This window comes from Antechinus flavipes, chromosome 1 (assembly GCF_016432865.1).
Source record: "Antechinus flavipes isolate AdamAnt ecotype Samford, QLD, Australia chromosome 1, AdamAnt_v2, whole genome shotgun sequence".
Classification (NCBI taxonomy): Eukaryota; Metazoa; Chordata; class Mammalia; order Dasyuromorphia; family Dasyuridae; genus Antechinus; species Antechinus flavipes.
In genome coordinates, this window is record NC_067398.1 from 530,780,800 (window position 1) to 530,798,296 (window position 17,497).

The 17,497-nt window shown below is 32.1% G+C and overlaps 1 protein-coding gene across 1 annotated transcript in view; it reads left to right on the forward strand.

Moving 5' to 3' along the window:
* ZNF236 (zinc finger protein 236) overlaps nt 1-17,497 on the forward strand; it is a 208,242-nt gene that overhangs the window by 110,485 nt on the left and 80,260 nt on the right. The window contains 4 exon segments of the mRNA XM_051970545.1: nt 216-476; nt 4,213-4,463; nt 6,801-6,902; nt 14,380-14,528. Coding sequence (XP_051826505.1) covers nt 216-476; nt 4,213-4,463; nt 6,801-6,902; nt 14,380-14,528 — 763 coding nt within the window.

Sequence of the window (17,497 nt, forward strand, 5' to 3'; positions counted from 1 at the left end):
TCTCATTTTAGTTCTTGATCTGTTATTTAGTGCATATATTGTGTTGGACAAATCAATAAACTTTTCCAAAACAATAGAAGAACAATATCTACCTTCTTTGTGGTACAGGCTTTAATTTGAGAATCTTTGGAATAATATATAAAAAGTGCTGTGCAACTTTCAAAATGCTGTATTAATTTAAGTTATTATTACTAATTTCCCCCCCCTCTCCTTAGATCACATACTGGTGAGAAACCATTTAAATGTTCTCAATGTGGAAGAGGTTTTGTGTCTGCAGGAGTGCTGAAAGCACATATCCGAACACATACTGGGCTGAAAGCTTTCAAGTGTCTTATATGTAATGGAGCTTTTACTACTGGTGGTAGCCTAAGGAGACATATGGGCATTCATAATGATCTTCGACCTTATATGTGTCCTTATTGTCAGAAAACATTTAAGACCTCATTAAATTGTAAAAAACACATGAAGACACATAGGTAGGTATTAATTAAATTATTTGTGGTGTTACTTTTAATCTTAAGGATTTCTGTACTTGGCACTTCATATTTCCATGTAAAAATAGTTCATTTGTCAAAGTAGTGTGTGGTTGTGTATGATGGGTCAGTATTAGATTTAAGATAGCTAAATTTCTACCTCTGAAACATTATCTGATTATGAACCTTTTTGGTTGCTGTATTAAAATGTGTAACATATGTTGAGCATGTGGTTCAATAAATCCCCAGATCTTTTTAGTATGAATTGTTTCTTTTAAATTGGCTGTAACCTTCTGAAATGACATTCTAGTCATTAATCTCATCTCATTAAGGCCCAGTGAAATCTAAAAAGTCAAATTTCTGTACACATTAGGATCTCTTTATTTTGCTGGTATATATATTTTGTGCATGTTTATACAATATGACAAGACAGTTGTTTTACTACTCTTAGCTCCTTTCTTTTTTTTTCCTCCTTTGAATTTATTCTAGTGTCTTTATTGATATTCTTATTGCTGCATTGTATCTAATCTTTAGTGCATCTAAATTTGCAACTATATGTAGGTGGTCTTTTTTCCTCTATAGTTTTCCGTTTAAAGATGTTTTTAACTAGATTGGTGAGATTCTTGGCAGTTAATTTCTTAAGCCATGTTATAGAGGCTTCTTGAATTCTTTTTGAAGAGTTTATCTGTCTTTTATTTTAAGCTATGGTTTAGAAATCCAAATCCCATTCACAAACAGCAGTGTTTTTTGTCTAAAATTAAAAAATAGTTACTCTAAACTTAGCAAACACTAATATTACCACATGGGGAAGATAGGATTTTGTGTAAAATGCAAATATTAATTTTATTTACACACACACACACACACACACACACACACACACACAATTTCAGTGCTTTACTTTCAAAGTTGTCCTGCAGTCTTATCTCCCTCTGACCCTTCTTCATTTCTCTTTTGTGCATTTTTCTTTAAATACTTCAATGATCCTCTTTTCTCTCTTTTTTTATATCAGTATCACCACGTGTCTCTTAAGTTTTTATCCCCTCCCAAATTAAACAAAAGCTCTCTCTTGTGAAAAATGAATATAGTCACACAAAGCAAATTTCTGCATTTATATTTTCTTGAAAATATTTTGCCTCCTACACTTTGTATCCATTACATCTCCTTTTTAGGTAGATTGGTCTCTTAAGTGGTCCTTTGGAGTTGTGATGGGTCATTGTATTGTTTAAAGATCTTGTTTTAAAAAACAAAAAATTTTAGTGTTGTAAATACTAATTCTGTACAGTAATTCTGTACTTGATTCTATTTACTTCATTCAGTATTAGTCTTCTCGGATTATCTGTTTTATCATTTCTTACAATATATTAATACTCTATTATAATAGCCATATTCTGTAAATTTTCCATCTATTCTCAAATTGATAGGCATGTCCTTAATTTCCTGTTCTTTGCTACAGTTAAAAAGTTATGTCATGAATATTTTTGTTCACATCAACTTTTTCTCTCTTTGAAGCTGTTGTCTCCAAAGGTATTACTAAATCAAAAGGTATACAAAGTTTAGTTACTTTTTGTGCATAGTTTCAGATTGCTTTCCAGAAAGGCCAGATAATTAACAGCACCACCAACAATAATGTGCTTAACTTCCTGTAGCTCTTTCAACTGTTCTCATTTTCTATCTTTGTTAACTTTACCAAGCTAGTGGGTATGAGGTAGAACTTCAGATTCATTTTAATTTGCATTTCTCTAATTTTTAGTGATCTGGAGCATTTTTGCATATGATTTTTGACAAATTGGCTTTCTTCCCCTGATAGCAGATTGTACATGCTGGTTGACCATTTGTCTGTTAAGGAATACCTTTACTTCTATATTTGAATTATTTACCTCTGTATAGCTATCAAATTTTTATCAGAAGAACTTGCAGCAAATTTTTTTTTCTTCAGTTAATTTGTTTCTTCTAATTTTGACTGTATTGATCTTGCTTTTTGTGTGTAGAAGCTATTCAGTTTAATGCAATCATTTAACCTTCTGGTCTAATTTATCTGTGGTCTAGAAATTTTTCCTTAATCATAGTTATGAAATTCCTTTCCTTATTTGATATGCTTACCTTTTGTAGCTAGATCATTTATTCATTTGAAGTTTATTTTGGCACGTGGTATAGGATCAAGTATAAAGTGTAAAGAAGTAGTATAAAAAAATAGCAGTATAGGAGTAGCTTAGGTGGTACAGCGGATGAAATGCCACCCCTAGAGTTAGGGGGACTTGCTTTCTTAATTGTAATCTGTCCTTAGATACTGACTAGCTGTGTGACCTGGGTAAGTCACTTTACCCTGTTTGCCTCAGTTTCCTCATCTAGAAAATGAGCTTGAGAAGGAAATACCAAACTACTCCAATATCTTTGTCAAGAAAATATCAGATGAGTTCATGAAGAGTCATATAACTGAACCCACTGAATAACAACAACAAATATTGTCAGGAGTATGCTTGGAGTGATTTCCAACTGTTTCTCATTAAATTTTCAGCATGATCACTTTCTTTAGCATTTAATACACATCAAGTTTTGATTTATTAATTTGTGGGTTGTGTAGACATAATATTAATAATGCAGATTTTAAACTTAAAAGGTTGTGTGCATACATTTTTTTACCCAGTTGTTAAAAATTTACCAGCAGATTACTGTATTGCTTTGTAACTGTTGCTTGGCTTCAGTAGGAGTGCTGTTGAAGGCTCTGTGAATGAAGTCATCACCAGGCTGGAGAACAAGTGACTGTAGAGTAATAGTTATAATAATAATGAAAATAAGCATTTCTATAGCACTTTGTTTTACAAAGTGCTTTGCATGGGTTATCTCATTTGACTCAAATCACACTGTGTGCCATGTTATTCTTAATGTAATTCTGTCAGACTTCTTTCCATTATTGTTTGAAGTTCTCCTTGAATTGTGAAAGCTTAACCCAGTAGTTTCTGTCTTTGTGTTTAGTTGAACACTGTGCTATTTTGTTCATTGAAGCGGCTAAGTAACTCAGTGGATAAAGATCTTGGCCTTAGTTCAAATTCAACATTAGTTATTGTAAGTCATTTAAACTTTCGTGTGTCTCAGTTTCCTAAGCAATCAAGTGAGAATCAAAACACCATTTGCTTTACAGAATTTTTGTGAGGATCAAATGAGATAATATATGTTAAGCACTTAGCATGGTGCCTGGCATGTAGTAGGCAATTAATAAATGCTTGTTTGTTTCCCTCCTCAGGCACTTCTTTATGATGGATATTTAATCTGTTCTACAGATCTTTTTTTTTTTTTTTTTTCCTTAAATAACGGTACCAAATCTTGTTTTTTTCAACCAGAAAGAAATTTTTAAAGTGAGATAAACTTCCCTTCAAAAATAATAAATAATCATAAAACCAAAGGATTTCAAGTTGCAATTATTGTATAGTCTTCTGTCATTTTACAGTTCAAAAACTGAGGCCGGAAATATTAAACAAATTTGAACAAATCACAGATAGTAAGTTGCAAAGTTAGAGTTAAATCTCAGTTATACCTCAAAAGCTGTTCTTTTTTTATCATTATTTTACTAATGTTATAATAAGGCATACTTTATGAAGAGGAAAAGAGAAGGTCAGCAGAAGAGGAAGATAAAAATAAAATGTTATTTTAGTTCATAAAATAAAATTTTCTAAATGTTATTTTAGAGATAATTATTAGCAACTTCTGACAATTGAATTTTATTTTATTTTTTTTTAAGATATGAGCTTGCTCAACAGTTACAACAGCACCAACAAGCTGCTTCTATAGATGATAACACAGTAGATCAGCAGACCATTCATGTTTCTACTCAGATGCAAGTGGAAGTTGAAAGTGATGAACTTCAGCAAAGTGAAACTGTCACTACTGATCATGAAGCCATTTTAGAACTGGACCAGCAACATGTAGTAGGTCCAGAAGAAGCAGGCCTTGGACAACAGTTGGCAGACCAATCTTTGGAGCCTGATGAAGGTAATTTTCTTAATGTTAAAAATTTATTTTTATTGTACATGGAATGATGAAGTTGTCTTAGACTGCTCTCATATGCACTGAATAGTTCATTTTTGTAATATCTTAGCAGCATCTTTTACTTCTTATTTTAATTATATATTAATGTGCATTTTTCTCCAGTCACTTATAGCCATTCTTACACAGTTATTGTGTAACTGTGTGTTAACTATAATTCTCCCCTAAATTCTGGCCAAATCTCTAAAAATCGACTCTTTAAACAAAAATAAAAATTTATGTATAAATAGAAAACTAACACTACTTACTCCATTTGTTTTCTCAGTGAGCATATAAACTTTTGGGATGAGGATTGTATTTATAGTTTCTTTTTATACTCATATTGCCTAGTATAGTACTAGATATACTGCTGCTCTATAAATATCTGTTGAATTGATTGGCTTATAGAATGTTATTTTCAGGAACTGAGTTTCCTGACAAAGTATTTAGCTGGATGTATCATATAATTGCTATGAGAGGTTTTCCACCTTCTATATTTTGATTCCTTTTTAGATTATGTGTATCCCTGATAATGTTTTTAAGAAAAAGTATCAGTAGAATTCTGCTGACAACTTATTTTGGAACTTTAAAAAAAAGATAATGTTTATACTTTCTTCACCCCATGATTTTTTGGACTTATTATGCCTTTTGTTTTCCTGTCACTTTAAAAGATATTTCTCCCTTCTACCATCTAGTAAGTTTGCCCTAGCACCAAAGATTAACAAAAAATGTTCAGCTAGAGCTATAGGAAATGACGTGTGAATTGACCCTTGAAAGAAGGAAGGAACTCTCAGAAAAATTATTAGAAGAACGAAGATAATATATTCATCAGATATGAGAGAGTATGTACAAATAAATTGTGAGAGAGGGAATGTTATGTAAAAAAAAACAAGAAGTTGGCTAATTTTGGTCAGGGGAATGACATGGTCAGTCATGCGCTTTAAGAATTATTACATTGACAACAATTTAAAAAATATATTGGAAAGAGGAAAGACTGGTGGCAAGAAAACAAATTAGATGACTTTTCCCATAGTTGTGGCGAGAGATATTGAAGGCTTAAAGCTTGCTGGTGACTGAATAAAGAAAAGTTGAAGAAAAGAAATTGTTTTATTGAGAAAATCAATTATATTTGGCATCTGACTAAATATGTCAGTGGAGGGAGTGTGGAAGAATGAATCAAGGATAACTCCTGTTGGCTTCTTCAGAAGAAATAAGGAAGCCAGAAAAAGAGATGGTTTTTGGAGAAAAAAATTAATTCTTTTTTATACACGTTGAATTTGTCATATTGCTGTGATAGTAATAGTTGATCAATGAGATTATATTTGGAGGGAGTTATTTGTGGAATAGAGCTGGATATGTAAATTTGGAATTCATCACAAGAATTCCTTTTTAAATAGAGGGCTATCTCCATAGCAACATATTGAAGAGGCAAAGAAAGGAGTTGGTGAAACAGGTTTATCATCAAACCAAAAGCACTAATAATAAAAAGCATTTGTAACAAAAACAAAAACTACCATGATAATAATTACACCTAATTGCAACAGCATTGGTTCTTGAAGAGGAAAGTAGGAAATAAATATAACAGGCCTGCCTTCCCTTTTAAATCAACCTATACTAAAACTTGGTTTAGTTCTGGAAAAATAATGTTAAGATCGAAAAAAAGTGTGGGAAAGCATGGCTCAGAAATAAGGAATGCAAAGGGCCAAAATTTTTTAGATAATTAACATCTATCTTGTATCATGAATATTTTCTTTGAGAAAATCAATAGATATTGGACATCTTGGGTACCATATAACACTGTAAAGAATAAAAGAAATGATATTTTAACAAACATGAAAAAACACAGTGTTAAAAATGATTCAATTCTATAGTATTCAGCAATTTGAGCCTGTTTAGAGCATCACTTAGATTTCTGAAAGGCACTTCTCTTCCTACTTTCTCAGTGTGGGCCTAACTCATTATCTCTCGGCAGTGTCTGTCCAAGATACTTGTTCATATACATATTAGATGTAATTACATATTCATGTGTTGTTTTATTATCATATTAGTATATCTTTTAAGTGATTATGAATTTTGTTGAGGAGGCTTTAGGAATATTAAAATTTCCTCAGCTCATTTTTAAATTTGAAGAAGTACTGCTTTGAACAGGCTTTTAAGTGAGATGAAAGGGTTTTTGAATCTATTTTTTTGAGATTTAAGAAGTTTTAGTTTTAAGATTTAATATTAAAACTATCCTTATGTTTCAATCTGTTCTATTCTCCTAGGTCATTAAATTTTTCTTTGTATATATGTTCTTGGCTTTAGATAGGTTTGTGACTTCTGATCATAGTCTCCAGGATAACATCAATCAGTTTGAACAGCAAACTATCCCACAGCAGTCTTTTGAATCAACAGGATTATCTCAAGGTCAGTGTGTATAGATTAAAAGAATCTTCTAAAAAAAAAAATATAGATTTTTCAGAATTTAATTTTACCATAATTCTTGATATTTGTTTTAAACTTTGCTTCATTTTGTAATGTAATAACATTCAGAATGTTTTTGTTTGCATTACATCAGACTGTGTCACTTCTCTCCTTAGTATGATTCAATGGATCTCTATTATAAGATGAATTACAAATTTCTCTGTAATTAAAAGTTTTTCATGCTCTGGCTCCTGCTTATTTTTGACAGGGTGATTTTATGCTTCTTTGCTATTAGATACTGTCTGCTCCAGTAGAACTGAATTTGTTCTTTTTCATACATGATATTCCATTTCCTATTGCCATACCTTATACAAATTGTTGTCCATTCTTTTAAAAGTCCTTTCCTGATCCCCACCCCCAGCATTTTGTATTTTTTTTGCATCTATTTTAAATTTTCTTATCTCTTAGCATGTTGTTTCCCATGTTGCTATAAATTCTGAGGATAGGTATACCTTTACTTCTGAGTTTGTATTTCTGGTATTTAACAGTGAATGGCACATACTAAGAACTTAATAAGTTCTTGTTGATTGATTAGTTAATTCTAGGATGGAGAATCCCACTTTGTAGTTTTCTCATTCCTCAAACAATAGACTAGTAGTCATTTTATAGTGGTAGTTTTTAGGATTTCTAATGGGCCAGGTAATACTCATTAGGATCTAAATAGGGACTTGGTAAAATATAATTAGATGGATATAGCAAAATAGCAAAATAGTATTACATTTTTATTATCCATTACAGGTTCCTACTGGATCTTATGTTGTAAAGAGCATCTCTGTACTAGTTAATATTATATGATGCACATAACATTGCTCTCTATTTTATTGAACTTATTGATAAGAGTGAAAATATAATGGAAACAGTCTCAAAGTCAAAAGCTGAGTCTTAGTTCTGACAATAATTAGCATTGAAGGCCTTAAGCAAATGACTTACCCTCTTTAAGCTTCAGTTTTCCTTATTAATAAAAAAGGAATAATAATGAGCCAAACCATCTTCTTCACAGGACTGTTAAGAGAATAATCTTAACTCTAAAGCTTTGTATAGATATGGAGAAGTATTGTTTGTTATTAAACTTTACCCCCAAGTGGGAAATGCTGCTAAAAATTAATCTTCAAGATCACACTGCCTTATTGTGTGAATATTACTGTTTCTAAATTTTGTTGCTATCTTTTGTTTTTATAAATCAGCTATATTTCTCAGTCTTGCCCATCTTTCACACTCTCCCAGAGTTTAACCCTTGTAACAGAGACTAACAGAGAGGAAAAAAGATTAGCAAAAACTATCCATATTTCTTTATATTTAATATTTTGATCTTTACTCCATGGAGTCTTATGTAGTTCCAGTGCTTCTTGTTAGCCTTTTAAGAAAACAAAAATATAAAGCTAACAGGAAAAGAAAGATGATCTAAATTAAATGTTTCATTAGAAATTTAGCATCAAACATTAATAAAGATAATTTTATTTGCTTAATAATCTCTACATTTAAATTGATTTTCTTGCCTTCCCCAAAGGCCTACTCTGTCTTCATGATGACATGGATCTTGACCTTGGAATTTGGAAAGGTATGCCTGCAGAGTACAGGCAGATTATGACATGCTAAAAAGGCTTCAGATTATGACATATTCAAAAGGATTCATGTTTGTTCTTAGCATCAGATAGAATCTGGTTTCTGAGAACCAGTTTAGCAGAGGAGAAGAGACAGACAGAGAAAGAGACATAGAGACAGACTTATCACATCTAGGTTCACTGCTTGCTGATAAATGCCATAGCATTTTATGAGATCAAAATACATAGTGGACACCAATATTATATGTCCCCCTTCTGCCTCTACAGTGATAGTGGCAGAGTGGAAGAAAATGGGCTGAGAATACTAAGAATCACAGAGTTTTTAGATTGTTTGAACTTTAATTTAGCTATTGGTACTCTAAATGTTAGACCTTTATCCATTGAGTAACAGGTACACTATCCATATTCTTAGAGGAACTTAATCCTCTCAATATTGACATTCTTGGTATAAATTAAATGAGAAAAAAGATAAAGAGTTGCAACTAAATTGAAAATTGATTCACAGATTCTTGTTAGGGAGTCAAATTGAGAAATGGATTGATATGTGTGTGTGGGTGGGGGGGTATATGTGTGTGTGTGCGCGCATGTGTGTATGCGCGTTCCTGCCGAATGTGAAGTATCTTTCAGAGAACATCTGGTTGTCCATTATTACAGTACTTAAGCCCAATACCACTGTGATTACTTATAGCTTATGTACCAACTTCTTTGGAAGAGAAGAAAAATATGTTGAAATTCAAAGAACTTTGCTAAGATCTCTCAGTGTATTTAAATAAGCATATATTTTGATAATTGGTGATTTCAATGCCAAGTTGAAATTTTAGCAAAAATAATTCAGTAAATATTTTCTCTGCCCACCATGTGCCAGGCAGTATGTTAAGTACTAGGGATATAAAAAGAGAGGAAAGCTGTCCTTCCCCTTAAGAAACTTAGTTTGATGAGAGAGAACATGCACACAAATATATATATCAAATTATATATGGGATAAATAGAAAATAATTAAAAGAGAGAAAGCATGGAAAGTAGAAGGGGGGATAAAGAAGATTTTCTATAGAAAGTGAAATTTTAGTTGGGACTAAAAGACAAGGAGGTCAGTAGGCAGAGCAGCAGAAGAATATTGCAGGAATGGGGGAGAAGGATTCATCAAAGAAAATACTTGGAGTTTAGAAAGAGTATTATTTTTTTAGTCAGGAGCCAGTGTTATTGGACCAGAGAATATGTGGTGAGAAGTGGGTATAAAAAGACTTGAGAGGGGACAAGGTAATGAAGGGATTTAAATGCCAAGTAGCGTTTTTATATTTATTCCTGGGAGTAATAGGGAACAACTGAAGTTTTACAGTGTAGAGAGGTGGAGGGGAGTGATTAACATGCTCAGCCCTGCAGTTTGGGAAAATCATTTTTATAATGGATTGGATTGGAGTGGGGAAAGACTTTAAGACCCAGCATCAGATGATGAGGGCCTGTATTAGAATGGCAGCAATATCAGAGGAGAGAAAGGGTCATGTTTGAGAAGTGTTGCAAAAAGTTAATAAGCCTTGGCAAAAGCTTTGGTATAAGGAGTGAGAATTTTTGAAGAGTCCAGGATAATTTCTGGGAAGGACTAGAAGGATGGTATTGTCTCTACAGTAATAGGGAAGATAGGAAAGTGTGAATGACTATAAAGGGAAAGGTAATGAGTTCTGCTTTGGCGATACTGAGCATTAGATATCTACACTATACCTCCAGTTTGAAAGGCAAGTTGAAGGGAGATTTGGGCAGGATTGGTAAATTTGAGAATCAATAGCCTAGTTTATAATTCAATCCCTGACAACTAATGAGGTCACTAAGTGAAGGGAGTTTAGAAGAGGCTACAACTGAATCTTGAGGATACCATTTATTAGAGACAGTGATCTGTGGGAAGATCCAACAAAGGAGATAGGAGTGGTCAGATGAGAAGGAAAAGATCCAGAGAGAATGATGTTCCAAAAACCTAGAGTATACCTGGAGATGAGTGATCATGAGCATCATAGGGTAAGGGGAGGTCTAGGAGAATGAGAATGGAAAGCCAATAGATTAAGCAATCCAAGAGATCAATGGTAATATTATAGAGAACTTTTTTGGTGTATTGGTAAGATAGGAAGCCAAAGATCTAATCCAGCAATGAGAAGTGAGAGAGAACAGAGGCTTATAAACTGTGCCAAAGTAATAGACTTTTTTCCTTTGAGGAAAGAATTATAACATTTTGGATGTAGAGAACAACAGATGATATCATAAAAGATCAGCTTTATTAAATAGTAGCAAACAAGAATCAATTTGTTACTGATATGAGTCATTCTTCAATTAGCCTTTTGTATAAGATTAGATCACTAATTTGGCAAAACAGTGATTTCAGTATCAAACTACAAAAAAGAATAATAATTCAAAAATATAGTATACAATTAATATCTATCTTGATTCAAATTATTCGTTATAAAAATGGGATGTACATGGAAGGACATAGATATAGATTATCATAGTTTTGCATAGAAGTTCAACTGACATAAGTTAATTGCCATAACAAATAGTAATATGGCAGTAACAAATGGTAACTAAAGAACCAAACACATTTCACTGATGTGCTAGGTAGACTGATGTGGCAGTCAAGAAAAACATTTGTTTATTATATAAGTATCTCTATAAGATTTTAAGGAGATGAACATTACAAGCAATATCACAATATCAAAGCAAAGAAAATTAATAGAGAATGGAAATAATTTGAAGAAAGTGTTGCAAGAGGCCCAAGAAAGGAAAAGCATTTTGAGGCATCCTGCTAGGTAAGGCAGTAAATAGAGGACAGAGCTGGAGTCAGGAAGACCTGATTTCAAGTGCCCTCCAGTTGTTACTTAGTTAAGTGACCCCAAGCAAGTCACTACACATCTTTCGCCTCCCCACCCTCCACCACCAGTTTCCTTTACTGTAAAATGGTAATAATAATAGTACCAACCTCCCAGGTTGCATAATTACATAATTTTTATAAAGGGCTTAATAGTTTCTGTTCCTTTTTTTTTTTTAATCCTTTCTTTTCCCAGAAGACAGTAAAATAAAAAATGGAAAAAAAAGAGAAAAGTATCTAAGATAGTCACAAATTTTTATAAATAAGTTTTTCTCTATAACACCACTCCCCTCCCACCCCCAATATGATAGAGCTACCTTGCTTGGACTCTTATATCACAATCTTGCATATGATGATAAATGAAAAGTAGTATTAAACCAAGTAGATACCAGTATTGAAAGTTGTACAGTCATGAGGAAATTGAAAGACTAATCCTTAAGAAAAAAGATTAGTTATTATTCATACTGTTCCAAAAGTGGTGGATCATCAATTACTATTCCGTATTTTTTTCTCTCTCTGTTTTGTAAGAATAATTTACCTGTGCATTGAAAATATCTTTGATGAGATTATTATTAGAGAAGAAGCAGATATTGCATAGCAAACTGTATTATAATTGAAAGCATAGTTAGTTTTTCTTTAGCATTGTTAGTTTTTACAATAAATTGCTCTCCTGATTCTTCTCACTTGATTTTGTATCAGTTTATACAAGTCTTACAGGGTTTCTCTGAAAAGTGTCCCTTTTGCATTTCTTCTGGCAGAATAATATCCAATTATTTTCATATGCCATAATTTTTTCAGCCACTCCCATAAAGGGCTGACATAAACATTTTTGTAAATATTGGATCCTCTTGTTCATTCTTTGACCTTTTGGGATTTACATCTAGCAGTGATTGTGTCTGGGTCAATGTATATGGACAGTTTATTATAAACTTTTAGGGCATAGTATCAAATTGCTTTCTACAATGATGATACCATTTAATAGTTTCATTAGCCACATATTAATGTGCTTATTTTCCCACAGCTTTTAACATTTATCATTTTCTATTTTAATCAGCTTTGCAAGGCTTATCTATGTGAGTAACTCAAAGAGTTGCTTTAATCTGATTAGAAGATTTTTTTCCCACAAGGCTGGATTCTTTTTCTACTCATTTTTATTTATTTTCCTTCATCTTATAATAGTTTTCTTTGCCTTCTTGTGATTCTGCTTTTTAGCATTACATTATTTCATTAAGGTCATCCCAGATGTTTTTGTATTCTAGGATTATATAGTTTCTAAAGCTGGAAGAAATTTTGGAAATCAATTTGATTCAACTCCCTTATTTTATAGTTGAAAAAAATGAAGTGATTTGCTCAAATAGATAGTAAGTGGTGTTTAAGTCCTGGTTTTCTTAACTTGAAATTCATTATTCTTACTATCACATGTTGATCTTTATTGCTTTATAGAATTTGATCAAATTTCCATTTTATTGGACATTTAGTTTGGGTTTTTTCCTCCCTTTTTTGGGAAGGTGGGGAACATAGTGGTATTTTCTGTTTTTTTGGGTTTTTTTCTCAATTTTTCTCAATTCTCTCAGCTATTTCGCTGAGCAGCTGTGAACATAAGACTTATTTGAAATAACTTTGTAAGTTTTCAGGATTTATTCCTAACGGTAGAATTATTGGATAAAAAGAGCAAACTTTTTCTTCATCATTTACTGCCTTTGATATTATCTAAAGTGATTCTGCCTCCTGGCATTTATACCAGTGGTCCAGTTTCTCCACACTCCTGCCATCAACTTGCTGTTTTAATTTGTATCTCTTTGGACATTATTGAAGATAAGAATTCTTAGATACTTTTAAAAATTTGTATTTCTTCTGAAAATTGTCTCTTCATATCCTTGACCATCAATCTATTGTAGATTAGGAGTTAACATTGCCACTTTTAAATTATTCTGATATATCAATGATGTTTATCTTTTTTTGTGTTTGCCATATTTTCCCCGATCTATTATTTCTCTTTTAATTATTTATTTTAATTGTAGTTTTTAAAAATTTTAACATAGTTCTTGATATCCCAAATTATTCTTTACAGTTGTTGAAAAAAAAATTTCCTTTTCATCAACAAGTTAAATATTTTATTCCATTAATTTTTTTTTCCTATATTCTCTTCCCTGTGGAATTTAATGATGTTTGTGACAAAGGATGTAGGTCCAAATTCCTTTCTTACCCATATCAATTCCCTAATTTTTATTTTTAAGATTGTCAAGTATAATGGTTTGCATATATATGTATTATATTTTATTTTATTGATTTCTCGTACTGTTTGCCCAGTACTAGACAGCTTTGATAATAATCACTTTGTAATATTAAATCTGGGTATGTAAGATCCCCATCATCAGTTTCATGTTTCTTTTCTAGGATATCTTCTGCTTCATTAGCTTTTTTATTTTATCTGTAATTATCTTCCTTAGCTTAGAAGGCTTCATTAATGAACCTTGATTTTCATTATTGAGTTACTGACTCATTCCCTACAGTCTCATTTGTCCTTTTTCTGCTCAATCTGTCCATTTCTGCTGAATGTCTTCTAGTATATCAATATTCCTGTGAAATTTCTATTTCTCCTGATTAGGTACAAAGCTAATACTCTAATAATATATAGTATTGGGTCCCTTAACTTTAATTCTCTACTTTGCAAGTAGCCCCTGTTCAGGATAGCAAGTTCCCAACAGTTCCCTATTTTAGTTTTAGGAATCTGTAAAATGTAAATTTTGAGCTTATACAATCAAAATATTTTGATTTGTTATATTGTAAATATAGAATTATCCCATGATATTGTTTTCCCTAAATTAATGATATCTAATTCTGAGTCCAATTTAGAAAATTAGACTTGGCTTTTCTTTTAAAAGCCTTATTTTTATATATAAAAACCTTATACAGACATCCACAGACAGAGTTAAGGATTATTTTATGAATTTTGAAACTAAGGATTGGGGAGATTTTTTTGGACCACCTCTTTTTTAATCTATTACAGGTTTTGCTGTGACTGATACATATAATCAGAATCAGTTTCCACCTGTTCAGCAACTACAAGATTCCAGCACACTAGAATCTCAGGCTCTTTCAACCAGTTTCCATCAACAGAACCTGCTTCAAGTTCCTAATACAGACACTATTAATGTAGTGAGTATTTATTGAAAAATGATTTATGGTTAATCAAAGAGATCTATTTCATTTTCCATATTGATAGATTATCTTTTTCTTAGTAATCATTCATACAAGGCTATAGAAAAAAAATTAAGCATAGACGTCTTACTGCTAAAAATATGATTGTATCACTTGTGAAATTTTAAAAATGTTTACATTATAAAAGCTTTCCTGTTTGTCTTAATTTTTCATTAAATCATTTTGATTTTCCCTTATATGTGTCAGTACTTTAATATTGCAGTCACTTCTTATTTAAAAACTAGGTTTGGCAACTTTTAAAATAGGTTTTAGATCTAGTCCTTGAAAGGACCTCTGTACTAATCACTCTACACATGAGGAAACTGAGGTTGCAGTAAGTGAATCAAATAGTTTGTAAAATTCTGTGATGAGTTTTGAACCTAGGTCTTTCTAATTTCCAAGCCAAATGTTCTGTCCATCATATCATGCTATATGTTATATACTCTAGGTATTAGACACCAGAAATATATCTTGCTTTTAGTAGATATTCTAAAGAAAGTATAATAGAATTAGTAAGAGAAACACATTGAAGAAATAAGCTTGTCATTATCTTTTGTGTAACTACCAAAATGTAGTAATTTTTTTCTTTAGTTTATTTTCCCTTGGAACCTGGGAGATATTTCACCTCTTTAAGTATATGTGGTACCATCTATTTAAAGTTAATTTCAAGATCTTTATATTGTGGTGAGATGTACAATGTATGAATTCTTGTGGGGAGATCTTTATCAACAATAAGAATGAAATACAGTTAGTAATTTTTGAAGATTTCCTTGGAGATACATATTTCTGCCTTTTTATTTTACAGTTACTTATTATCTCTTTTTCTATTTTACACTTATGGAAATGACAGATAATGAAGTTGTAATAGAGGTATGCCTCAGCACTCAACATTTAGCATTTATCTCACATGTGCTACTTAATAAATGTTTATTGATTGAGCAATCATCTAAAAGCAATGGATTTATCATATGAATACTTCAGGATGGGTATATAGATAGATAGATAGATAGATAGATAGATATATCATAAAATCCACAATATTATACTTGGAGCCATTTTCTGTAGTTAAGGAAAAGGCAGTCAATAAATTGTAGGCATTGAATGATATTTCATATTCAATATGTCTTTATCATATTGATTTTCTTATCTCTTCTCTGTAAGTTCCGAGCTAGCTCCCTGGAGGCCTCAGAATCAGCTGGAGTCAGGATAAGCAAAAGTCCTTGTTTTTTAGGGGGAGAAGTGAAGATCAACAGTACTGCCACATGCTCTCCACCGACCTCCCTTCTCCTTGTCCTCTTTTAAAGTGACTCTGGCTTTTCTCACTCCCTTCTTACGATTTTTCTAACCCCAAGCATTGAACTAGCATTAACTGTGAGAAGAGAAATTCCAAACATACTAATAGAGTTATTATCAAATAGGTAATTGGCCTTAAGTGCTCAGTTGTCTGATTCAAGCGCACCTATTCAGAGTTTCAGCCCTTTACACTTCTCCTGAACTTGGATTGCTCCAGGGATCTGTATGTACATGGTCTTATGTTGTTGAACATTTGTTATCAATTTTGGACAAAGACATAGATGAACAGCTATCACATTTTCAGATGACACTGAATTGGGAAGAATGAAATGGGAAGAACACACAGAAGCCAAAAAAAAACTTAATATCTAGAACATTGTGCTGAATCAGATTAAAACAAAATGGGAATAAATCTAAAGATTTTTACTAGGCTTTAAAAAACTGATTTCATAAATGCAAGAAATTATAAAGGAGAAATGATTTTCCTGAAAAAGATGGGAGGGATGATGGGGGGAGTATGTAATCTTCAGATTCAAATGTCTAATATGATAATCCCCCTTCCCCCCAAAATGATGTAATCTTGGGCTGCATTAAAAGAAGCATAACCCTCCTACAATGAAATGAAAGCCATGATATACTCTGCCCTACTCAGACTAATATTATGGTGAGTTCTGGGGGCCAAAGATTAGAAAGGACATTAAACTGGAGACTATCTAGAGAAGGGCAACCAGAATGGTGAAGAGCACTGATTTTAAGGACATAGAAAGATTATTTGAAGGAACTTAAATCCAAAGAAGAGAGGATACAGGGCATCATAGCTATTTTCAGGTATTCAGGGATTATCATCTGAAAATTCAATGACTTTTCTTTCTTTCTTTTTTTTTTTTTTGACCATAGAAGAAATGAAGCAATAAGAGTAGCAAGTAAATCATGTTTAATTAATGCTAAAGGAAAAAATTCTTAGCAGAGCTATCTGAAAGAAAATAAATCATATGACACCTACTTTTTATTGTAACTCTTTGAGAGTAGTGACTATCAACTTTGTATCAGAGCATCTATGTTCAGATCCAGTCTCAGGCATTTATTAGCCATGTGACCCTGAAGGTATTTTTACCCTGTTTGTCTCTGTTTCATCATCTGTAAAATGAATTAGAGAAGGAAATGTCAAACTACTCTGGTATCTTTGCTAATAAAACCTTAAATGGGTTTGCAAAAAATAGGGCACAAGTGAAAAATGACTTAATAGCAACAACCACTTTATATCTCCCAGAACTTAGAAAGATACTTTTACCATTGATGTTTAATAAATGTTTTGAAGATTAAACTAAAACATATATAGTCCTTTTCAAGATCCATGGAAGGAAATATTATTTCCAGGTGGGGACATCTTGGAATGAAGGAGAGCATTTGGAAATTGTATTTAGATAGAAATCAAAGAAGCAAAAAGGGAAGCCACTATAGTTATACTATATTGCATACCACCTGGACAGAATGAAGAGATAAATTAGAACCAGGAAATAGAATGCAAACTAGGTATTCAAGGCATGAGTTGGTAATGATGAGAGATTTTAGATATTCAGATACCTGCTGGAGCTCTTTTCCCTATGCCAGAAGCACAGTAGTGTAACAATTTA